Source organism: Brachyhypopomus gauderio, chromosome 13 (assembly GCF_052324685.1).
Source record: "Brachyhypopomus gauderio isolate BG-103 chromosome 13, BGAUD_0.2, whole genome shotgun sequence".
In the NCBI taxonomy this organism is placed as follows: domain Eukaryota; kingdom Metazoa; phylum Chordata; class Actinopteri; order Gymnotiformes; family Hypopomidae; genus Brachyhypopomus; species Brachyhypopomus gauderio.
Genome location: NC_135223.1, coordinates 14788368 through 14814554, shown reverse-complemented (window position 1 = coordinate 14814554; position 26187 = coordinate 14788368). Strand labels below are relative to the sequence as shown.

The window sequence follows — 26187 nt, the reverse complement described above, 5'->3', positions numbered from 1 at the left end:
GATGCAGCTGAGCAGTCTGGGTAAACCTCACCCTGATATCCACTCATGCACGGCGTGGCTGTCAAACGTGACGCTCTGAGCGGGAACCAGACAGAGCCGGGCGGCGAGCGGCGGGGGGTTTGGAGCAGGTGAGGAGTTTCTGAGAAACACGGTGGGTCACCGGATGACGTTATGAAACTCGGTTCAGCGGCAGGCAGCATGCACGGAACGCACTGTGCTGCTTCTTCGCTTCAATTCAGATTTACTTCGCTCAGAAAATAGAGCTTGCTTCTGCAGTGAAACCACCGTTCTCCATGCTGAAGTTTGTTGAAGTTCCTCCTAATTCTTCCCAACTCCTACACACATATCACATACTGCAGCTCCCATGACAGCAGTTCCTGTGTTCCTCCTCTCTCGTGGAAGGCATGACCAGGCAGACTCCCGGGGCTCCTGCCCTGGCCTTCCACTGGGCCAGATCAGCGGCTTTCATGCTCTAGCACAGTGACTGTCAAGCCCACACAAGCTTCCGAAACCCTTCGTGTGTGGAGCCAAATCCAGCCAAATTATAGCCACACCAGCCTGTATACTGAGTTCTGTACACTGAGTGGTCCTGTATACTGAATCGTCCTGTATACTGAGTAGTCCTATATATTTGATTTGGAATGTTAAATGGTTAGAGTGTGTGTGTGTGTGTGTGTGTGTGCGCATATGTGCATGTGTGTGTGTGTGGGTGTGCGCGTATGTGTGTGCGCGTATGTGTGTGCGCCTATGTGTGTGTGTGTATGCGTGCGTGTGTGCGTGTGTGCGTGCGTGCGTATGTGTGTGCGCATACATGTGTGTGTGTGTGTGTGTGCGTGCGTGCATGCACGCGTGTGTGCGTGCGTGCGTGTGTTTGTGTGTATGTATGCAGGTGTGTGTATGTATGTATGTGTGTGTGTGTGTGTGTGTGTGTGTGGTTTTATTGCTAGGTCTAGGGACCATCTGCTCCCCCCTGGCTTCCACCCAGACTAGAGCTTGTGACCCTCATTAAACTTTGATTGCTGGCTTCTTTAAGAGGTCAGTAGGCAGGGAGGGTCTTTAAAGGAGCCTGTGTCTGTGTGTGCTCTGTGCTCCCCACATGACTCCACTCAAAGATCCCTGATGGAGACCCAGAAACTACACTACAGCACCTACTCTCAGTCCTCTGCTACAGAATGTATAATGCAGGTTTAGAAATCACATCATCTTTATGCAGCCTCTCAGAGATCCTGGTTTTAATGCATTTCTGATGGGATATATTTGGACACATTTTTGGAGCCCAAGCTGTGGCCGTCATGCTCTGATCACGTCTAAGACACATGGAGGTGGAGGTGAGATGTCTGTCCAGTCCTACATAACTGTAGCCTAGCGACCTCACATGTTCCTGCACCTTACCACATTTAAATGCCCTTAATGTGAAATGTTTACACACACATCTCAAATATTTTACGTCAGTAACTCCCAATGTTCACATGTCCACAGTCTCTTTGCACAGAACTTGCACACACTTTGCACAAAAACACTTTAAATATTTCGCCATCGTGCGAAATACTCAAATACACTTTATTTTTCTGTATTTAATTACTTATTTACTCTTGTATTATTTCTTACTATTGTATTGTCAAAGATTTTAATATTTTAATGGTGAATGGAGGAACACCAAAGTAAGAATTTCATTGCACAGTGTAACTGCCTGTTTCTGCTGGGCACATGACAATAAATCTCTTGAATCTTGAATCTTGAATCTTGAATCTCACAGCGAGGTGGACACACTTGTTTGCCATGACACACACTAGGGGTGCACGATATGGACTAGAATTGCGATGTGCGATAACGTTGTTGGATATCCCGATATCGATGTGAACCACGATAAATTAAGATTAAAATACAGAAATGTAGTGTCTCTCTGAACAGCAGCACGTTAATTTGTTTTGTTTTTTACTGTGTAATGAATCCAGAATAATTCCAAATATTTTGCAGGTTTATTCAACAATAGATTCAATCTAGGTTTATACTTTCACGAGTGAGCGACTCCGCACACCTCGTTAACCTCCGCGAACGGCGGAAGCGTTTAATCTTGCCGTGTCACATTCTTTGCAGTGTTGTCCGAAACGATATGTAGGCCTAGTAGTATAAAAAAACACCCCTCAAATACAGGGGAATGAACTTTTACCTGACCAATTTTAATGTTGCTTTGTGTTTCAGGTTTGAAAAGTGCTGGAATTTAGGCTAAAGTATTTGAAAAGGCTTGAAATTGTAACTACTTCGTTTCACAACAAATATCTGTCTGACTGAACAATTCTCTTGTATTACGTTAACAAATAGGAGCCTCTTGTAATTCCAGGACGAAACATGAGAGAACGTGAAGACGTTAAGATTGGGCGTTTTGAAAATAAATATCCATTAAATAATGTGATAAAAAAGCGAATTATTTCGAATCATTTAGAGTATATGTATAAATATTTAATTCAATAACGTGCTGGGAATTATTGAAATGGACCTTGAAAGTGACATACAAGTGCTTGAATTCCACCTTGTATAGGTGTATGAACCCTGCAAATATGACTGTTCTCATTGCGCCGAGACGCGGCGCGCGCGAACTTTAAATAAATAATAACATTAAATAATGTGATAAAAAAGCGAATTATTTCGAATCATTTAGAGTATATGTACAAATATTTAATTCAATAACGTGCTGGGAATTATTGAAATGGACCTTGAAAGTGACGTACAAGTGCTTGAATTCCACCTTGTATAGGTGTATGAACCCTGCAAACATGACTGTTCTCATTGCGCCGAGACGCGGCGCGCGCGAACTTACAAAATTCGAGAGGTGCACGACCTCGTGAATCGACAGCGCGCGAGGCAATTGCACACGGGCGAAGCCACCGCGATTACGTTATTTTCGCCTCCCGGACCCTCGCGCCGCATCAAGTGTAAACCAGGCTTAAACCAAATCGCGTGTCTGATGAGCGTGTTCACCCGACTCCAGGGTTGCCAGGTCCTACAAAAGCTTTCCGCACAAAATCTGCGAGTGTAAGTTGTCGGCGGGGGGTGGGGGGGTGTTGCGAGTGTGAACTGGAGACAAATTATGTATTATATCGCGATCGATTCTTAGTGTTGACTTGTAACTTCCGCAGTAGCCCAACTCAAAAGTAGCCCAAAAAACCGCACCCCGCGCCCCCAGAATTTTTACCCACGGCTGGATTTTCAAACAAGCCCAATTTGGCGTGAAAACCGAGAACCTGGCAACTCTGCCTCACTCTGCCTCTTGCCTACTTACGTCACGTGATCATAGTCTGCAGCGCGAATAGCTCCCTCTATTGCTGGACGAGGATAACGCAATTTGAGTTTGCTGTTATTCAAGGAGTTATCGTGGCTCTTTCGATGTGTTTATCGTGAAACTTCACATCGCGATAACGATAAAAATACGATTAATCGTGCAGCCCTAACACACACACACACACACACATACATTCACACTGTCAGAAGCATCTAGCCATACACAGCAATGAAGCCCCACAGGAGTAGCAGACTCTCAGGTGTAGATCCGACACAGCGCACACTCTCGTGGACCTCCATAAGATCGGCCATGGCTTTAGTGCCCTCGCTGGGAGCTGGGCTAGTGTTATCTACTTACGTTATGCTTTAGTGCACCAGTTACTAAATTCTTATTCAAAATCAAATTTTCACAGAAATAAATCTAGAGTGCTAAAAAAAGACTTGCATATTGGATTAAAAAGACTCATGCAAAGTAGATGAGAGCGATGTGTACAGCACTGTGGACGTGTTCAGCCACCGAACACTCCAGGAATCTGAACTCCCCCGTACATTCTCAGGCAGGCTGTTCACTCCTAAAAGGCTGACACATTAACCCTCACAGTCCCTATCTGACCTTTATGTGTGTGTGTGTGTGTGTGTGTGTGTGTGTGTGTGTGTGTGTGTGTGTGTTGAAGTATGGGCTGAAGTACGATAACAACATGGCCACAAACCGACCTGACATCTACTCACACACACACACAGACACACACACATAGACACACACAGCAGTGGTTGAGCAATTAATCAGACCAATTAAATGCTATGTTGATATCTTCATTGGCTCAATGCTACTGTCTGCTGATAAATGCTGTTGTTGGGTAAACTTTACAAACCGGATTCCAAAAGGTTGGGACACTAAACAAATTGTGAATAAAAACTGAGTGCAATGATGTGGAGGTGCCAACATCTAATATTTTATTCAGAATTGAACACATATCACAGATCAAAAGTTTAAACTGAGACAATGTATCATTTTAAGGGAAAATATGGTGTTTCAAAATTTCATGGCATCAACAAATCCCAAAAAAGTTGAGACAAGGCCATATTTACCACTGTGTGGCATCCCTCCTTCTTCTTACAACACTCAACAGACGTCTGGGGACAGAGGGGACCAGTTTCTCAAGTTTAGAAATAGGAATGCTCTCCCTGTCTAATACAGGCCTCTAACTGTTCAGTCGTCTTGGGCCTTCTTTGTCCCACCTTCCTCTTTATGATGCGCCAAATGTTCTCTATAGGTGAAAGATCTGCACTGCAGGCTGGACATTTCAGTACCCGGATCCTTCTCCTATGTAGCCATGATGTTGTGATTGCTGCTTGTTGAAAAATGCAGGGCCTTCCCTGAAAGAGATGACGTCTAGATGGGAGCAGATGTTGTTCTAGAACCTGAACATAGTTCTCTGCATTAATGATGCCTTTCCAGACATGCAAGCTGCCCATGCCACAAGCACTCATGCAACCCCATACCATCAGTGATGCAAGGCTTCTGAACGGAGCGTTGATAACAACTTGGGTTATCCTTGTCTCTGAATCCTTGTCTCTGATCCGGATGACGTGTTCTATAAAGAACTTTAAATCGTGACTCATTTGACCCCAGAACAGTCTTCTATTTTGCCACACTCCATTTTAAATGACCCCTGGCCCAGTGCAAATGTCTGAGCTTATGGAGCTTGCTTAGAAATGGCTTCCTCTTTGCACTGTATTGTTTCAGATGGCAAAGGCAGATGGCACGGTGGATTGTGTTCACTGACAATGCTTTCTGGAAGTATTCCTGAGCCCATTCTATTATTTCCTTGACAGTGGTGTTCCTGTTTGAGGTGCAGTGACGTTTAAGGGCCTGAGCATCCAGTAGAGTTTTACGTTATATTATGAATGAATGTTCGATTTATATAGCGCCTTTCTGAATACCCAAGGCGCTTTACATGGTTGCATGGTTGATGATGTTAACTTAAAAGTCTTTGCTATTTTATGCTGGGTAACACCATTCTGGTATTGCTGCACTTTCTGCGCAACAATGGTGGAATTGGGAATCCTCTTACCATCTGACACTGACACTCTGAGAAGCTCTTTTTATACCCAATCATGTTGTCAATTGACCTAATTAGTGTTAATTGGTCTTCTAGCTCTTCATTATATGCTCAATTTCCTTTTTCCAGCCACTTATTGGTACTTGTCTCAATTTTTTTGTGATTTGTTGACACTGTGAAATTTTGAATCAACATATTTTTCCTTTAAAATGTTACATTTTCTCAGATTAAACTTTTGATTTGTCATCTATGTTCTATATTGACATGTCCACATCATTGCAGTCAGTTTTTATTCACAACTTGTTTAGTGTCCCAACTTTTTTGGAATCCGGTTTGTACATTCACAAACTTATTACAAAATTGGTCTTTTTGATTATCTGTGGATTTCTTTAAGTGAGTACAGAGACAAACAACTACTAAAGAAATGTTCATGCAGTTCTGCATCTCATTTGTTATTATTATGAAACTAGTGAATTTTATAAGATGCACAAAAACAACTATATGATAGCGGCATTATAAATCAGCAGCCCTGCCCTAGATAACCAGTGAAAAACCCATATAGACCGACCAATAACACTCACACACACACAGACACGCACACATGCATTCCCACATGGATATGCACACTTACACACACATTCCTATTCCTCTGAGACATGTATCAGGAAGCACAAATGAACCCGGGATCATCAGGGAAGGCTACACAGCAGAAGGTGGAGCAAACATGGGTGGAGAAAAGCACCCCAGCTGTCTGACCAGGGTCATGTGACCCCCAGGGAAAGAGCTCCAATGATCCCATCCCACACAGCACACATAGAGAGAGAGAGAGAGAGAGAGAGAGAGAGAGAGAGAGAGAGAGAGAGAGAGAGAGAGAGAGAGAGAAATAGAGAGATTTTAGGGGGAAGGAGTCATAGCACACTACCTCCACACCTCTCACTCTCACTGTCACAAGTGTGTGTGTGTGTGTGTGTGTGTGTGTGTGTGTGTGTGTGTGTGTGTGTGTGTGTGTGCTGAAAGGCAAAGAGCACAATACACAAACGTATAGTTATTCTTTCCATCCTTATGCATGAGGACTACCAAACTCACCAACAAACACACTTGTGCAGCAAAGAAAAATCATGATATATTGTAGTACTGTAGTAGAATCTCTCTCTCTCTCTATCCTCCCTTCTCTTTATTTCTTTGTTTCTGTTTCTATCCTTCCTCCCATACTCTCTCTCTGTGGGATGAGGGTCCCCCAAGGAGGTCCATGAATCTGAACCCCACACAGCTCTGTCTCTCCCCTCCACTCCCCTCCTACCCTCTCCTCTTACTGCAAACACCTTCTATTTCACACTCACACACACACATACACACACACAAACACACACTCTCACACACACACACACACACACACACACACACACACACACTCACACACACAAACACACACTCACACACACACTCACAATCACACACACACACACACACACACACACACAAACACACACTCACACGCACACACACACACACACACACTCTCACACACACACACACACACTCACACTCACACTCACGATCACACACACACACACACACACACACACACACACAAACACACACTCACACACACACACACACACACACACACACAAACACACACTCACACTCACACTCACACACACACACACACACACACACACACACACACACACACACACACACACACACACACACACACACACACTCCTGTCATTCAAGCCTAGTCCTCAGTGGTGTCTCCCTGCAGGCCTCTGAACAGGCCTGGCATCAAAGAAAGTGTGCAGTTTATCAAAGTGTTTCCTTTGAAAAAGCCCAGACCCCCTCACAGTCAGAAACCTACCGCTGCAACTAGAAGATCTGTGTGTCTGCCAGAGACACTCACACGTCTGTTCATCTCTGTGTGTCTATGTGTAATACTTACACACACACTGACTTCCCACAAACCAGAGGGCCCGTTCTACTGGCCTGTCTCCTCTCCTCAAGTCTGGCCCCACCACGCCCAGGCGCCTGTGCCCCGCCCCTCCTGAACCAATGCCAGCATACACCAACAAACTATTACCCCTTATCTACACTGACAGGTGATGTTAAGACCGTTCCAGAAAAAGAACTGGCAAGACCGATGGGCCAGAATCATTCCAGCATTGTCACAGAGACGCAAGCAGCAGACCAACCTCACGTTGATTGAAAACTAGTCTGTAATCTTTGCAGTAAAGTTCTTGACACGTAGGACCACACTGAACTTTTGTGTTCCAAACATCTACCTGGGTTAGTAGAATCATCAAAGCCTCTCTTGGTGCATAGAGACCCATGTTGTTATTCTTGTACTAGATCTATTTGTGTGTGCGTATGTGTGTGTGTGTGTGCATTTGTGTGTGTGCGTGTGTGTGTGTGTGTGTGTGTGTGTGTGTGTGTGTGTGTATGTGTGTGTGCGTGTGTGTGTGTGTGTGTGTGCATGTGTGTGTGTGTGTATGTGTGTGTGCGTGTGTGTGTGCGCGCGCGTGTGTGTGCACGCGTGTGTGTGTGTGTGTGTATGTGTGTGGAACACAATGCTTAGCCATGTGAAGAATCCACTCTCATACTTACAGATCACATATCTCACATGTCATCAGGATTTTCATCGACATGGCTGTCATCTCTCTCTCTCTCTCTCTCTCTCTCTCTCTCTCTCTCTCTCTCTCTCTCTCTCTCTCTCTCTCTCTCTCTCTCACGTACACACACACACACACACACACACACACACACAAACACACACACACAAACACTCACACACACAATTCAGTAAGTATCCATTACCTATAGATTCTGGGCCAGTTAAGTGATACCCAACAGCAAACATCCGCCCAGGAGCAAGAACTCTGAAGGGCACTTCAACACTGCCAGTCAAGGAAAGTGTGTGGAAGTGATGTGGGTCTGTGTCCCTTTTGTGTGTGTGTGTGTGTGTGTGTGTGTGTGTGTGTGTGTGTGTGTGTGTGTGTGTGTGTGTGTGTGTGTGTGTGTGTGTGTGTGTGTGTGTGTGCCCTATGGCGAGGGTAGAGAGAGGACACCCAAAAAGAGAACAGTTGAGAGAGAGATGCTATTGATTACTGCCTCCCACTGTGAGCTCTGATATATTTCACCATGGAAACACACTCTTGCAACAGATACGCAGCCTCCGTGTCCCTGGGGTGTGTGAGTCTGAGAGAGACAAGCTCTCCAGTGGGACCCCAGAACACATACACACTTCCTCCTCTCTCATCTCCTTCTCTCTGAACTACTGCTCTCCAACTCGTTAAGGTGAGCTTGAAGACACACACACACACACACACACACACACACACACACACACACACATGCACACACACACACACACACACACACACACATGCACACACACACACACACACACACCTGCTCATTTTCTCATCCAAAGGTCAGGGGGGAACTGCTCTGCACCTCTGGATCACGCTAGCGGCTCACTACCGTGGGGAACGCCGCACGTACGCCCCGAGCTCCCCGAGCTCCCGTCATGCCCGCCTCTTTGCAGCCGGGGCTGAGTTCAGTACTTCCAAGCCGCAGAGTGACGCAGCTCTGAGCAGGCCTGCCCTGAGAAAGTGAGATAACCTGACCACAACACCACCCTGCACCAAAAACCCCGTCACACCTCCGCTTCACGAACACGCTCGCGCAGCCCTGCACCAACAACGACCCTGCACTACAAACACCACACAGAAAAGGGCCAATACGGCCCTGCACCATCCTGTATTCTCTATTACTGTATTAGTAAGACTGTACACGCTCAGAGAAACAACAGCAGGGCTTACTGCATGTGTGCGCACACACACCTCCGTGTCGGAGGGAGCGTCAGGTTTGGCACCGAACGTGCATGCAACCTCATAGTGGGTTTTATTATCAGGACTGATATAACAGGTCAGCCATGGTCACGGATAATCAGGTGAAGATAACCACTCCTACGCTAGCTGGAAAACCAGTCCATCACAGGAAACCAGTGCAGGAAGCCCATCATGGCTGCCACGCACTGTTCAGTGTCTCAGCAGATAAGTAGAAATGGGTCATTTCCAAAAATCACATTTAACAGAGCGAAAAAAATAAAATAAAAAAAACAGCTGATGTGTTTGTCCAGAATGCTGGAGGTCAGGGAGTGAACCAACACACTGACCAATACCCCAGCTTTCTGGTGCCTATTCATTATTACACTGAACATAATGAAGTCAAATCTGAATGCTAAATGAATTTCTTTGTAAAACACTTTATCAGCTAAATTGGGCCAGTGTGTATTCATTTCATCTAATTCAGTCAAGCACAGAGTGATTTATTCATTCTGAGCCCTGATTGGGCGAGGGGAGGGGGAGCAGGCGGGCCTCCGGCCTCTTTCCGGACTCTGTGGACAGCTCATTACAGCCGTGGCCTTGTTGGGAACTCACTACGGAGTCCATGTGTGTCTGACACCAGCACTCTCCGCTCCCTCTATAGCAGAGAGAGTGTGAGGCCACAGGCAGAGCACCTCCTTGCCTTATCATCTATATACACACACACACACACACCTCACACACTCTCACAGCATCAAGAACAGCATCTGTACACTGAAGGCCTCTCAAACACTCACAACATCCCCAGCAACATTCTGCTGGGCTCCCAGTCTGCTGGGCTCCCAGTCAAATCCTGAATATCAAATCCTGAAATATAACTCGCAAAGGCAATCAAACTTGGGCTTCAAACAAATGTTGTGCGTGCATGTCCGCAGTCTCCACCACGCTGGCGCACTGTGCCTCGCTGAGCACGGACGTTTTCAAGTCATTAGCTACTTGTTTCTGTGTCCGGCTCCTGTGAGCGCCACCGAAGGCGGGCTGTTTTCGTAAGTAATTCAAGACCTGTGCTCGCATACACGGAGCGCGATAAAAGAATACACGCGAAGGTTCTGTCTGAAGATCAAAGAGCAGCACTAGAGCTGCACGTGAGCGACAGCTGAGCAGCACAGATGGTTCTTATCCCGCCGGGCTGGGACGGCCGGCTAAATGCAGTGGCGTCTGTCCCGCGGGGCCCTGTGCGAGTCCTGCTCCGCACCACCCTACAGCTACCATGCTGAGAACGACATGTAAGAGAGGAAGGAAGAAAAAAGAGAGACAAAGATGGGGGGAGGGAGAGAGAGAGAGAGAAGCTAGGAGAGACAGAGAGGGTGGATAGAGAGAAAGAGATGATGAGGGACAGAAAAAAAGGAGGAGAGAAAGAGGAAAGAGAGAGGGGAGAAGATATAGTCTGTAAACAGATGTGGTTTTATCAGGGCAGCTGTGGACCTTTTAGAACTCTGCGTGACGTCTTTAAAAGGGTGCACCTTTGTACACAGTAGCTGAGGAATGTCACATCCAGTGACCCCAGACAAACTACCACTAGGCACCCAGCTGATCTCAGCTTTAACAATGGGAGGACACAATCACAACACCCAGCTGGAAAAGTGGCCCTCACATGCAGAAACCAAGAAGAACAGCCTACCGCCAGGGCATGCTGGGTAATGTACAGCACTGATGAGCACAGCTGAGGTCAAGGAGAAGGAACACTTTCTAACACAACCCGACAGCTGGCGGCTGATGCAGTGATAACTTAAAGCGGAAACCGAGGAGATTAATGTTATTTCAAGTGTTCATGCAGAAAGCACACAGTCATTTTCAATTGAACGGTTTTGGTTATCGTTGTAGTGCCAAATAAACTTGTTTTGCAGGAAATGTGGAACATTTGAAGATGTAAGAGGAATCCTTGCAGGATGGAGATTTTGATGCGTGAAAGGAAATAGACCTTTGCTTTTAGCCATGTCCAAACATTACATGTTTGCATGTTTTATTGTTTGGGAATATATTATATATTATATATATGATAACACTTTTTGAAGGACTACAGTTCATAATAAATAAGCCTGTCCAAAAGTTTCAGAAAAACATTGAGGCATATCGAGAAATTAAAAACTGAAAGAAAGTAAATATCTGAAACAATCATGAACTAGACAAGTGAGCAGAAATGACGTTCTTATCTGTTCTCAGAAAAGCTCCACTTCACTGGGTTCCTATGTAACATCAGAGCAGCAACTTGAAGGGTCAGCACTCAGCTAAACAGCTAAACATGGGCTTAATCCCGCAATCCCCCATGATAATGCAGCCTGCCGTACAAAGAACACATGGCCATGTGTCCGTCTACAGAACAACCCAAGAACACATTCATTAACCAAGGGCCGAAAAAAAGCTGAAATTCGCTTAACTACACCCAGTTAGTTTTTGTTAGCTAAAAAGCAGACTGCTGTTCAAAAGTATCAAACATAGTGAAAAAAGACCACTGAAAACTGACAAACACCACAGCACTTAGCAAGAAATCTTCACAGGGTTCCAAGATAAGTAAGAGTTTCATACAGAGTTTCATACAAATAAATGATTTCTGTTAAACAGGTATCTACTTATTGTTATGATAAATGAAGATCAGAGCATATTTTAAAAGGCATGAATGCAAAACAGCAAATTGCTATTGTAAAAACGGATAAAAGCTTTTGCCCCATATTTAGTGGGGTGCTTTAACTGCTGGTGGTCACAGCAGTGGGGAGCTCATGGTCTCCTCACTAATGCAGGACACTTCATTCATGTGATTCACTGCAACACATTCATTCCACAGAAGAACAACCTCAGTACTTTATTTGGTTACTTAGAAGGGAACATTAACATTAATTGATATTAATCAACACTGTCCCCCGATGTGCACACAAACACACACACACACACACACACAAACACACACACGCACACATTTTCAGAGATACACACGTATGCACTTTCATCGATCACCACATCAACACACTCACTCTTAGGGATCACATATCAACACAGTCTTTTAGAACTCAACAAACAAGTCATTTTCCAACATCAGAAAGAGTCAAAAATTCAGTCCCACCACAAAGGCAAATCCACTTATCTCATGATACAAATAACTAGTATAATAGCTTCAAAGCCAGGGAGGAACCACACATCCTCGCAGAGATGCTCTGCCCTCCCGGAGGGAAGCCCCGCCCCCTGCTGTCCTGCCCTGATCCATAATTAAAGACACAACAGTGTGAGCACTGGGAGCAGCAGGGTGGCAATGAGACTCCCAGCACTGCAGACTGCACACATAGAGCAGCGTCACCTCACAGAATTAATGAAGCAGCCGGCTGTTTAAAGGCCATTAAAAATACAGCCAGCTCAGAGACTTTGGTTTATTTAACAAGTGGAAACTCCCAGATTATTCTGCCCTCATTTCACGCAGTAAAGGCTGACAGCACACACACATACACACACACACACACACACACACACACACACATTATTTATTCCATGTGCACAATGCTGACACAACGCACACAGACACACACTTGTGTTTCTGTTCAAAAGAGAACGGGCAGTGCCACCAGTGAAAGGAAAACAGCTAAAGTTTTGATGACTGTGAACAAGCAAGGACCTCGCAAAAAGAGCCCCACCCCCAACATTCACCCTGCTGAGCTCCAACCATAATCTAATACTAATAACCAGACTTTCCTGAATAACTAATAACATCTAATAACCAGACATTCCTGAAGTCTTTGATTGGCTAATTCACATGTGTTAGATTATGAAGGTTAAACTCAGCAGGTCATTGGATCTCTAGGACCAGCTTGTGTCTACACGGCCTCTTCAAACGAGGAGAGTAAAATGGTGTCTTACCTTCCCAAAGTCCCTCACATCGAACAGGTCAAAGGGTTCGAACAGGTCACTCTTCCTCATGCTGAAGACCTCCGAGCAAGCACACAAAAACGTCCTGATGTTCTTCAAGCACAGGAACTGGAAACAGATACCAGGGACAATCACTGTAAAGTGTCTGCTTTCACATCTCCATGGGCAGATGCAGTAGTAACCAGCTCAAATGTAGTAACCACCTCAAATGTAGTACAGAGATGAAGTAGATGAAGTAGAGAGTAGAACAAACATTCAGATTACATTAAAGCAACTAATGTCAATTATGTACTGGTAGAGTAAAGGATGTGTATGATGCATAAAAACAATATTAGATATTTTTTTCTTCTTAACAAAAATTGTACTTATAAACAAATGCAAACATTAACACAGATGTATTTCATAAAAGCCTGCGAAGGAACATCAGTTTTTCCTGCGTCTAGACTGAAGTTGGGGTGGATTCAAAAATAATAGTTATGTTTAGATGTGTCTTGCCATAACATAAATCACAAAAGGACCATTAAGCTCTGTCAGATTTACACGTAAGACTGAAGATTCCGTAACATTTATAACACTATAAATGTGTGTCATGGTCAAGTCATGAGCTGTTTAGGTTTGGGTATATAGCGTAAGAGGAAGTTTAGGTCTGGTTTTATAATTTTCTGAACTTACAAATAATTCTATTATGCCTCATCCCTCCCACCCTAAAATGTACGCCAGCATGTCTCCATTTTCAAACATAATGATATCACAAAACAACCAGGACCCCACACACACACACACACACACACACACACACACACATATGCAGAAATATTTCAATTCATCCTACCCACTTCACTTGAGTTATTAAGAAAGTGAGGGATCACATCAAACAAATAAGAGATCATTAATAGCAGCTTGAGTATTATTTAAATGGACACCATGATTTAAAAAGGTTGATTCTGTGGTGCTGTCAAGTGAGATATCAATATTTGGACGCTTTAATCTTCTGGGTGTGTGCAGTCTAGTGCCCTTCAGATAATGATCTAAATGGGCATATTGTTACTCCATTTGATCCTCTGCTGTCTCGTGGAAAGCTCAAAGCAGAGCACCTAAAGCCCTGCTAACCTATACAACAAGCGTCCGTCAGCTCCCCAGTGCCTCTGTAGGCACAATGCCAAGTCCTTGTGGCACTAAGTTCAGAGATGGATGTCTGTGTCTATCTTGAGCAATACTGGGTTTCTGAGGAAGTGATGTTTTTTATGGGTTTTTTTTGTTGTTGTTTTTTTTCTGGTCTCAAACCTTGTGTGCTGTTAACTGCGGCTGCCCCAGAAGACCACTGACACTTTGGTGTGAATTACAAAAAGCTTAATACCTATCTGGTATTTATTTGCATAATTATACCCCACTAACAGCTGAAATCAAAGCAGACTTACATCGTTGGTCATTATTACCAATGAATATGTCCAACCGAATAGATGTTATAAAAATGAATATATTACCTAGGCTGCTTTTTCTTTTTCAATCATTACCGGTGGAAATACCGCTCAAACAGTTTCATGAGTGGAAAAGAATGATCTCAACCTTTATTTGGGGAAAACAAAAACCAAGAATTAGGCTACAGACACTACAGTTACCCAGGGAACAGGGTGGAATGGCCTTACCCTGCTTAGAAGACTATTATAGAGCAGCACAGTTACATTTTCTGGTATGTTGGTGTGATCCGGAACATGATGCAAAATGGAAGGATTTAGAACAAAGCCAATTGAATATACCCCTGCCATCTATACTAGGTGATAAAAACCTTTTAAAGAAATACCTGGATAAGGTTACCGGCTGGATGGCTGTCCCTCTAAATATTTGGTATAAAGAAATTAAAGATTCGAAATTTGAAAGGAATGCACGAAGTTTACGTTGGATAACATATGACACAGAATTCACACCAGCTAAATTGGACACCAGATTTAAATATTGGATGGATAAAGGCATAACTTCATACTGTACAATATTCGCCAAAAAAGATTTAAATACCTATCGACAACTTACAAAAAAATATAATTTAGAGAAACAGGATTTCTTTAGATATCTTCAATTGAGATCTTACTTTAACAAAAACATCAAAACGGTGGGAGAAAAAGGAATGACTTTAATTAAGATATTTATTGACTCATACAAAGGGAACACCAACCGAGGATTAATCTCAAGAATCTACTCATCTCTACAGCTGGAAAGGGGTCTCTCCACAATGTACGTTAAGTCAAGATGGGAGAAAGAAGCCAATATAAAGTTAGCTGAGGATGACTGGCTAAACATATGCAGGACAATGTCTACTACCTCTAGCTCAGGTCTTTGGAGAGAATTTACCTGGAAAAACACTTTAAGATGGTTTATAACCCCGAATATTAAAAAATTACAAAGTAACAATGAAATACATGGCCGGTGTTGGAGAATGTGTGGTAATATGTCTGCAGGTCATTTTCATATTTTCTGGGAATGTCCAAACATTTCCACTTACTGGGTAAAGGTGGTAAAGGAGATCAGAGCAATACTTAATTTTGAACTTGATTTTGATTTCAGTGTCATTTACTTGGGAAACATACCAGCTGGAGTGAGAAAACAGGATAGATACCTCTTACAAATTCTATTAGCAGGTAGTAAAAAAGCAATAACTAGGAGATGGCTAAGCACAGAATCCCCAACTCTCTCTGAGTGGGTAGAAATTATTCAGGAGATTTATGCTATGGAGAGAATGACTTTCTCATTAAGACACGCCTCTAACAGATGTGAAAAGTACTGGAGAAACTGGACATCATACTTGGCTTTGAAATGATATACCTTCTCATGTAATATTGTTGTTTTTCTGACCACACGTGTGTGGACGTATATGTGTGTATGAGGGTCCCCCCCTCTCCTTTTTTACCACTCTGTAATTGCTAATAACCCTCCTGTATTAGCAGCTATGTAACCTTGCTGAGGACAAAAAAGACAACAGATATATAGCACAATGTAACTCTTTTTCTTTACATATGCATGTATGTGGAAAGCATTTCAACTCTTTGATAATGGTCCCTGACTTCTCCTGATCTGCCTTTTCTTTTTGTTATTGTTGCTGATATCTATGTTCCCTTCTATTGAATATAAAAAAATAACAATAAAAACAAATTATAAAAAAAAAAAAAAAAAAAAAAAAAAAAAAAAAGCTTAACAAATATGCTCAAATTTACTAATCTGGCATCTCTGGGAGGTGACACACGCACACACACATTAACATACACACCCATAAGGTCACTGGGTAACTCTCACAATCCTCACTAGGCATTACAGACATTAGAGGAAAAGGCCTTGGGTCGCACATGTGCAAAGATAAGACACATGTTTACACATGCTTTTTTCCTGGTGTTATCAGAGGAAAGCATCTTGCAGACGCTCCTTGGAGCCCACAAGCTCCACAGTGGCTGGGTATCAGAAGGAAGCAGGTCCTCCACGCTGATACCCCCCAAGAGGAAAACGAAGACCGACACAGAGAGGAGAGGAGGGGAAAAGAAGAAGGGAAAGAGCCAGATACAGTATACTGAAAGAGCTCAGCTAGCCATGGCGGTGATGTAGGGGGTGCAGACTTTTCACTGAATTGCTTTTCAAATGTACTCATTATGACTAAACGTTGTTTATGACTATGACTGCTTAAAAGTTCCGGTGTCCTGTGACCCATTCGGCCTTGGCACAGATTCCGGTGCATTATTTCCTATGCCTTTGGATGAAAAACAAAACTACATTTACTTTGCATGGTAAATTTATTCGTATGTTAAAATTTGGATCAAAAAACCCTTGAAAATGGTTGAAAATTTTAAATGAAAGCCCAGGTCTTGGCCTGGTCTGCTACTGCTCATGATTCCCATCCTGCAATGTCACTTCACTCTAAACATGGGTGATAGCGTAAACGTATTACTTGCTCCAGAACTGTAAGTAAGAAGTACCCCACGTGAGGGCTTCAACATCTCAGTCACATGACCCTTTTCTTGCAACCACAAAATTCAGTGTAAATTCAGAGTCAGTGAAGACTGGGTAGAGCAATGTAGAAATGTTATTATTATTTTATGTAACACTGTTAACATCTAAACGAGTTATATATGTTCATTTGGTTTGAAACGAAAATAATACCAAACTGACGCATTGACACATTTTTGTACTGTACAAATTCTTTTCACTCTCTAATGGAGATATTAATTACTGCAGTATATAATAATATAATTTATAGGTCAAGTATAGTTCACTCTATAGTTTTAAACTGATAAATCAAGATTTATAAATTTCCTTTTGTTATTTTTTTTCTTAAATGTTTTCTTAAATGTATCTTTGTTTTCTTACCTTTCCTTCCATATACACATAATACAGTATATGTCACACACCACCCCCCAATGTACACAGAAGTGAACTCAACAAGCCAAATCTATAAGAGAAGGTACCTTTGACTGGATTACCTGAAATAATTATTTGCCATTGAATTATCTGGCTAATCATATCCCTTCAGTGATAAAAAAATTCAAGCTGTTGCATGATTTTTGGCTTTGAGAAGAAATACATGTTAACGCTAATGTGCAACGAATGGACAGGGTTAGCTAGGCGGAACCACTGGAGAAACAACACACGTGAGGTTCCGGACAGGTTCCAGAGTTGTGAAGAATCTCACGTGTCATGACACCCCTACGAGGCTCCACGGTCTGCTTCTGTATTCCTGGCTGCAGCGTGGCTCCATGGCAACCACTGAAACAGGAGACGTGGGAGCCAATGCGAATAATACTGTCTAATCAAATTCACGCTGATCTACAGTAAAGGACAAACCTCGTTAGGTAAACATTCGACCTCTGTGCTTATCAGTTCTATTCACATCAATCAACAACAACAAACTGATTAACTCCCCAAATGACCAGGCCGAGTGATCACCAGTGATCACAGCCTCTTTATGTAATAGTCCCTTACACTTAATGCAATGCGTAAGACTGGCCTCTGAAAGCCAATCACAAAAACAGATCCTTGTGGAATATGTGAGTTTGTAATACTCAGCAGTGTTTGCATAAAGCTCCATGGTGAGAGAGTGCAAGCCTGTGTGGATCTGCAGCGCGGAGGGTGTTATTTCGCTTAGGACACGGGCCGGGCTGCCAGGCTCGTGAGTGTAGAGTGAGCAGGAACAGCACTGTGTTACAGTTCAGGACAGGTAGAGCTCAGTCGAACAGAATGTTACATGAGCACGAGCCCAGAGTTTACACCCACACAAGCCACCTCTACAGCCCGCCGTCCCACTGCAGAGGATATAGGGTATCAGCCTGTAATGCTATTTTGTCTAATCAGAGACACAGAGAGAGGGAGACAGAGAGAGAGAGAGAGAGAGAGAGAGAGAGCAGTGGGGAAGGATCAGTCATAGCTCAATGATTCACTGGATGTCAGGAGACTTGTTTGGCAGTCTGTCACCGTTCTTTGCAGAAAAGGAAGTGTTTCGTAAAGCCCCATTTTAACTGACAGCTGCAGAATGCATTGGTGTGATTTTCTACAACGGTGGCATAGGGCTGCACGATTAATCGTATTTTTATCGTTATCGCGATGTGAAGTTTCACGATAAACACATCGAAAGAGCCACGATAACTCCTTGAATAACAGCAAACTCAAATTGCGTTATCCTCGTCCAGCAATAGAGGGAGCTATTCGCGCTGCAGACTATGATCACGTGACGTAAGTAGGCAAGAGGCAGAGTGAGGCAGAGTTGCCAGGTTCTCGGTTTTCACGCCAAATTGGGCTTGTTTGAAAATCCAGCCGTGGGTAAAAATTCTGGGGGCGCGGGGTGCGGTTTTTTGGGCTACTTTTGAGTTGGGCTACTGCGGAAGTTACAAGTCAACACTAAGAATCGATCGCGATATAATACATAATTTGTCTCCAGTTCACACTCGCAACACCCCCCCACCCCCCGCCGACAACTTACACTCGCAGATTTTGTGCGGAAAGCTTTTGTAGGACCTGGCAACCCTGGAGTCGGGTGAACACGCTCATCAGACACGCGATTTGGTTTAAGCCTGGTTTACACTTGATGCGGCGCGAGGGTCCGGGAGGCGAAAATAACGTAATCGCGGTGGCTTCGCCCGTGTGCAATTGCCTCGCGCGCTGTCGATTCACGAGGTCGTGCACCTCTCGAATTTTGTAAGTTCGCGCGCGCCGCGTCTCGGCGCAATGAGAACAGTCATGTTTGCAGGGTTCATACACCTATACAAGGTGGAATTCAAGCACTTGTACGTCACTTTCAAGGTCCATTTCAATAATTCCCAGCACGTTATTGAATTAAATATTTGTACATATACTCTAAATGATTCGAAATAATTCGCTTTTTTATCACATTATTTAATGTTATTATTTATTTAAAGTTCGCGCGCGCCGCGTCTCGGCGCAATGAGAACAGTCATATTTGCAGGGTTCATACACCTATACAAGGTGGAATTCAAGCACTTGTATGTCACTTTCAAGGTCCATTTCAATAATTCCCAGCACGTTATTGAATTAAATATTTATACATATACTCTAAATGATTCGAAATAATTCGCTTTTTTATCACATTATTTAATGGATATTTATTTTCAAAACGCCCAATCTTAACGTCTTCACGTTCTCTCATGTTTCGTCCTGGAATTACAAGAGGCTCCTATTTGTTAACGTAATACAAGAGAATTGTTCAGTCAGACAGATATTTGTTGTGAAACGAAGTAGTTACAATTTCAAGCCTTTTCAAATACTTTAGCCTAAATTCCAGCACTTTTCAAACCTGAAACACAAAGCAACATTAAAATTGGTCAGGTAAAAGTTCATTCCCCTGTATTTGAGGGGTGTTTTTTTATACTACTAGGCCTACATATCGTTTCGGACAACACTGCAAAGAATGTGACACGGCAAGATTAAACGCTTCCGCCGTTCGCGGAGGTTAACGAGGTGTGCGGAGTCGCTCACTCGTGAAAGTATAAACCTAGATTGAATCTATTGTTGAATAAACCTGCAAAATATTTGGAATTATTCTGGATTCATTACACAGTAAAAAACAAAACAAATTAACGTGCTGCTGTTCAGAGAGACACTACATTTCTGTATTTTAATCTTAATTTATCGTGGTTCACATCGATATCGGGATATCCAACAACGTTATCGCACATCGCAATTCTAGTCCATATCGTGCACCCCTACGGTGGCAACGTAAGGAAAGGCTGTCTAGTGAGCTGGAGCTGGAAGGTCATGTGACCAGCACATGCCATAGGGCCTACTGCTTTTTACTGGCACCATGCTCAATGGTATTAAACAGTAGCTAACTGAAAGTATTGAGTATAGACAATGTTTATAACGAACTGATTGGTCAGTTAACAGTGTCATTTCATTGGCAGAGGGAAAATTTACCTTAGTAATGTGGTTAATGGCATCTTCTAATATAGGATAACCCTCTCATAAGAAAACCTCACATAAGTTGTGCATTGAAAACTTCTCATACTTTTTTGTTAAAAAATGCTGTACTTCCATGACACAGGAGCATTACATAACACATTTTGTCATTCTGGCACACTTTTCACGGTCCTGTGTGAGAATTCCCATTAACTAACACAGAAGTACAGCTCAGGCTCCTAGAATTAATGCTAGCCCGTTAGCGTTACACCATCAGGCAGTGCCGGCTAGCTTTCACCGCTAGCTTTGTTAGCATTGCTGGGGTGGTGTGCATCCGCGTACATCTCCTCCTACGTCCTCTGTACAAGGCCCGCCTATGACCTCTGATTTCCTTTGCTCATCTCCTGAAGTAATTGTAAAGTCGTCTTGAGCTAAATGTGTAACAGGGAGGAAGGAGAACGGTTAGATATGCAGAGCATGAGTTCACCAAGACTGGGAGCGACAGCTGCAGTAAGCTAGAAGCAGACAGGACGTCCAAGACTCCTAACCAGTGGCGGATGCAGCCGGCAGTTTTTGGACGGGCCAAAATGTAATTGGGGTGGGCAAGCACAAGCGAAAGTTGTTGACGGGGGGGGGGTTGGCAAACGTAATTTGTTGACGGGAGTGGCGAACGAAAGTTGTTCGGGGTGGGCGAGGTGTATGGTCATTAAATGACTCGTGCGCAAGGTGCAATCCTGCAGCAATTATAGTTTATTTTCATTAATTTTCATACGGAAAACTGTATTCTGAGCTTGTGATTAGGCGGGCCCAGCTGCCAATCAGGGTGGGCCTGGCCCACCCAGGCCCGCTCGTAGATCCGCCTCTGCTCCTAACCACCACATCTCAAACTCGTTACGTTCACGCCAGTCTCTAATGCTATCAGTAATGACAAAAGGCTTTTACAGCATTCTCAATACAATCCAAAACTCATAAACTCAGCCAGCTCAGTTTCCCAAACATGATAAACATGGATCGTCTGAAACAAGAACCCTTCGCTTAGGACATAAACTTGACTCTGTTCATTTACCAATCGTCTGGAAGCATTCATGGGTATCTTTTTAATAATTATAAATTCTGTCTGTCCAAGAGGGATGAAAGAGAGTCGCAATCTAAGGCCACGGCCTGGTCAACATAATCGTGTCCACCTCACTTCCTTTACTGGAATCATGTGATCAGTCTTATGACAGTCATGGATACAACAATGTGACAAGCAAAGCAAAACTAGAAAGTTGCACTATAAATAAAGAGGTTGAAGAAAACTGATGATGTATGAATTGGCTGTAAACATTTTTTGAGCCACCAGTATATTAGAAAAAAAATGCTATCAGAAGGTTTTATGAATCTGTCGCTTAAGCTAAAAGTTATATGGGTTCTTCCATGAGGACCACTCCCTGGATTGGAGCAGCATACCTGTCTCTGACACAGCCCAGTGAAAATGTTTCCGTGGCTCTGATTGGTTAAACGGCACAGTCCGCGTTACTCTACATGGACCTTCTTGTTCCTCCATCACGTACAGTAGAGACTGTTACCATGGTAACAGAATGAAAGGTCAGTCTGTGTGTGTGGACAGAGAGAGAGAGATAGAGAGAGAGAGAGAGAGAGAGAGAGAGAGAGAGATTCTAGGAGGCATTGTTAGGCCATGAAGTGAGCCATGCGAGTCTTGTCACTGCAAACATAGAAATGTGCACTCAGTGATGTATGATGATGAATGGCTTCATGATTTATTTTTTTGTTTGCCATTGCAACTGATTGGCTTTGTTCTCCCAGCTCTATCACACCTGCTACAGCTGGAGTGGCAATGGCTGGGGGAAAGACAGGCTGTGTTCCCTGTGAGACCACACAGCGCCCCCTATGGGAACAAAAAGCTCCTTCTACAAGACACTGCCTGCCATAATACCAGACAGCAAACCCTCCATTACAGCACATTGCTGAAAAAACACAGCATTCACTATGAGAGCAGACAGTGCCCCTTATAACACCAGACAGCATCCCCCTATAAGACCAGATAGCCCCCCCATGGTAACAGCTGGTTAATGTTGCATGGCTAATGGCCCGGTTTGGAAATCACATGGCTGAGCCAACCGCTTCAAACACTGCACGTCCATAACAGCCCAAAACCTGATGTGCCTATGGGCCTCACGAAATGCAGTGAAAGCTCACAATTTAGGACAGGTGTGTGTGTGTGTGTGTGTGTGTGTGTGTGTGTGTGTGTGTGTGCGTGTGTGTGTGTGAGTGATTATAGCTCCTCATCAATTACTGAAACATGTACTGGCCTTACCAAAATCATAGAAACACTTTCACAGTGGTCAAAAAGCATGAATCTTTTGAAATCCCAACGGATCCCGGTGCATTTAAGTGTGTGTTTTTGACCTTCAAGCGAAGTAAGAGAGGCTAGTGCACAGCCCATCTGGGGATGTAGGGGTAAAGCAGAGAAATGAAAACATGTTCTCAGCAGCTCTTCGACTTCAGGGTTACCGCGCAGACTGTGCACAGGCTTTGTTGGGTTTCACTTCCTTCCTCCATCCAGTTTCCTCATTTCCTGGGCGTGGCTGCTCGAAAAGAACACGTCAGATGGCAGTGTGTGTGTGTGTGTGTGTGTGTGTTTCCCCCACATGGCCCCGAACCTGTCATTTATACCACAGGACCTGAGATTTACCTAAGGTAGCCTGCAGCCTGTTGCTGTCGACTGAGCTAGCGCCCATGTTCAAGACTAATACTTGATCTTCAGGAACCACAGATTAAATTTGCAATAAAAATTAAATATATTTTTTATCCATTGCTAAGTAGTCAAAATGTTTCCAAAAAATGTTAATAGTTTTTAGTAGTCTCAGCACCTGTGGCAGCTTCATTCATTTTACAACCACACACACACACACACACACACACACATACACACACACTCCTGTCATTCAAGCTACCATGCAGCTGAGTTCTCTGCATCCAGACTTCAGCATCTGCACACAAGTTGCCACTTTCATCACTAGTGGACTGGCCCATTTCGGTACAGCTGCCCAGCCTGGGCTGGTTGTGCTCTGTTGACCAGAACACACAACCCTTAATGCAGTCAGGAGTCTGCCAGTGTCTCGGGCCTGGCCCGTTTCACCCCTCGCTGCTGCACAGTGCTTACATAAAAGGAAGAGGTGAAAGTGTTGTGTTATGCCATAATTAAGAGGCTATTGCTGAGAGTGCAGTAATGATGAGGGCCATGTTGCTCTCGGGGGTGATCTGTGGAGGGGCAGGGTCTCTGGGCCAGCCCACTTTCCCTGCTTTGTCTGTAGGAGTCCCCTGGGTGGGCAGCGCCTGCATCTCATGGGTCTAAATGGACCAATGATAAAATAGCTGTTATAGACCTCATGAATAATTCATGCAGGGCTCGAAAGCACTCTCATTTCTGCCCTCAGCTATGGAAATTTAACCTTCACATGGACTGAACATCATGGCTAGGTTTGGATGTTTTTGTTTATTGTTTATTGTTTTTTTTGGGTTTGTGTTTGTCTTTCCTGCAATATTAATGGACAGGAAAGGGATTTGATCAATTCTGTCTGAAATTTATCTTTGTATATTTCAGGGCCTCATGTAATAATAAAAGTGCATGAATATTGAATTTAAATAAAACAGCCTTTCAGGGTAAAAGCCGACCTGGGCCCCCTGCGCTGAATCACAGAGTGTGCTGACTTTCAGAGGCTTCACAGCAGAGCACACACTCACACTGTTGACCCAATCTAGACTGCCATGATATTGGTCTGTCAGGCCACAAAAGGACGATGCTCTCGAATTGGAGAGGCCCTTAGCAGAGTAGAGGTCCCTAGAAGAGTAGAGTAGCACAGTGTCACTGCAGTCAGCCGCTCGAAGCACAGCCAACGTACCGTTCAATATTCACATCACAGAAGGTCCTTGTTTTCTTGAACATGTCTGCATGTATATGAGTGTGTTTTAGTATGCGTGCCCTTGCGTGGCTTCGTGCGTGCGCATGGATGTCTGTGTGTGTGTGTGTGTGTGTGTGTGTGTGTGTGTGTGTGTGTGTGTGTGCAGGGAGCTCATCCAGCTCTGGGCTGTTTGGTGATGGTCCTCAGCCAGCCACAGACCAGTGCTGCCATGTACTAGAGGAATGGACTAGAGGTTTATCAGAACGGACTAGAGGTTCATCAGAGGTCATAGTGAAAATCCCTGCTCACTTACTCGGCGTAGGCCTCAGACTTTGCTCCGTATGACAGGACTGTATTATGTGGTCCAGTCTTTGGCCAGATGGTGTTTGATGGCGTGTAGCGAGAGACGTGGCTGCCTGCACTGTTTTCAATAAAGTGAGAACCCCACTGACCTAGCAGCTGCTGCGCTCACCCCACGCGACACACCAATAACGCCGAACGAAGGCACGCGCGTCCATCACGCGCTCCACGTTCACAGAAACTACAGCTTCACTGTCCTGTAGCTTTAACAGTTTGTCAACTTGAAGTCAAAAGGTTGTAAAAAGTTTTTAAATTTGTATTTCATTTTTAAAAGGTTTATGTTATATTACAAGACGCCAGCTTAAATGTGATTCTCCCCTTCTCGTTGTCTCCATTCTCACTTTTAGGGGGGCGTTAAGTGCGTCTGTGCACCTCTGTTCACAACATTGCAGCACGTATAACGGTTCACATCTGCTCCGCAAAACAAACCATTTGTATTTAATCACGCCTCTACATTCATGGACGATACTTCCCGCTTCTAGTGACTTGAAATCCTCATACAGTCTGCGAAATGTAGTTTTCTTCGGTCATTCTGTCAGTTCAGTGTTGCATTTGTTATGAGAAGCGTGAAATATTAACCTCACACTTCCACTAGAGTCCCCGAAAAATGTTGGTGTTGCGTTGCGACCTTACCTGTGACATCTGTGGTCTAAGGTTGATCTCTTTTAGGTTGATGGTCTGTGATCGCAAGTTGTTGAGAAGCTGACACAGAAGAACCCCGTCCCGGAGAGTCTGGGCCAGGTCGAATACCTGTGCCGAGTCCCACGTTACACGGTGGTTCGGGGGCAGCACCTTGCAGTTGATCAGCCATAAGGCGCATTGTCTCCAGTACTCCATCGCGTCCAGCACACACGATCAACGCTACTTGGACTCGACCCTGCTGACACGATCTCCAGAACTCAACTGGTTCTGCCACATACGGACACGGTGAAACTCCGAGAGCGGGCTGCGTCTCTACTTCCCCATTTGCAAGGCAGGAAAAAGAAAACAGAGGGTAAGCGATTTCATCGACAGCCTGTCCACCCTCTCTCTCTCTCTCTCTCTCTCTCTCTCTCTCTCTCTCTCTCTCTCTCTCTCTCGCTCGCTCTCTCGTATTGGTGATGTGCAGCTGGGGCAGTGATGGTAATCCGTGTTCGATCTCTCTCCTATTGAGCTCTGTCACCTACTCTGACTCCAGCCTCCCCCTTCCTCTCTAGCGCGGCTCTCCGCTGCCTTCCGCCTCGCACACACAACTGAGTCAGACACGAGCTGCTACGAGCTGTTAACCAGCGTCTGTGAGCGGAGTAACGGAGTACCTGTCGGACGTAAAACACCACATGAAATATATCTGCCTTTCTGCTAATCAAATATTTTAAAATCTGCTGTAGTAACGTTTTGCCCTCACATTTGGCTTTTAATTCATCTTACTTATTTGTCTCTTGGCAGTCTGATTTGATCATATTACATTTTTTGGTC

At 44.1% G+C, this 26187-nt stretch overlaps 1 protein-coding gene across 2 annotated transcripts in view; it reads right to left on the bottom strand.

Annotated features, from left to right (window-relative positions):
- vav3a (vav 3 guanine nucleotide exchange factor a) overlaps positions 1 to 25972 on the bottom strand; it is an 87645-nt gene extending 61673 nt beyond the window's left edge. The window contains exons 1-2 of one of the 2 annotated variants that reach the window (XM_076971182.1): positions 25366 to 25972; positions 13073 to 13189 (exon numbers count right to left, since the gene is read on the bottom strand). In XM_076971182.1, the coding sequence (XP_076827297.1) occupies positions 13073 to 13189; positions 25366 to 25569 (321 nt within the window). In that variant the 5' untranslated portion in view covers positions 25570 to 25972. The remainder of the gene's footprint in view (positions 1 to 13072; positions 13190 to 25365) is intronic. The other variant, XM_076971183.1, reaches the window with a different exon arrangement.
- Between the last annotated feature and the right edge of the window lie 215 nt (positions 25973 to 26187).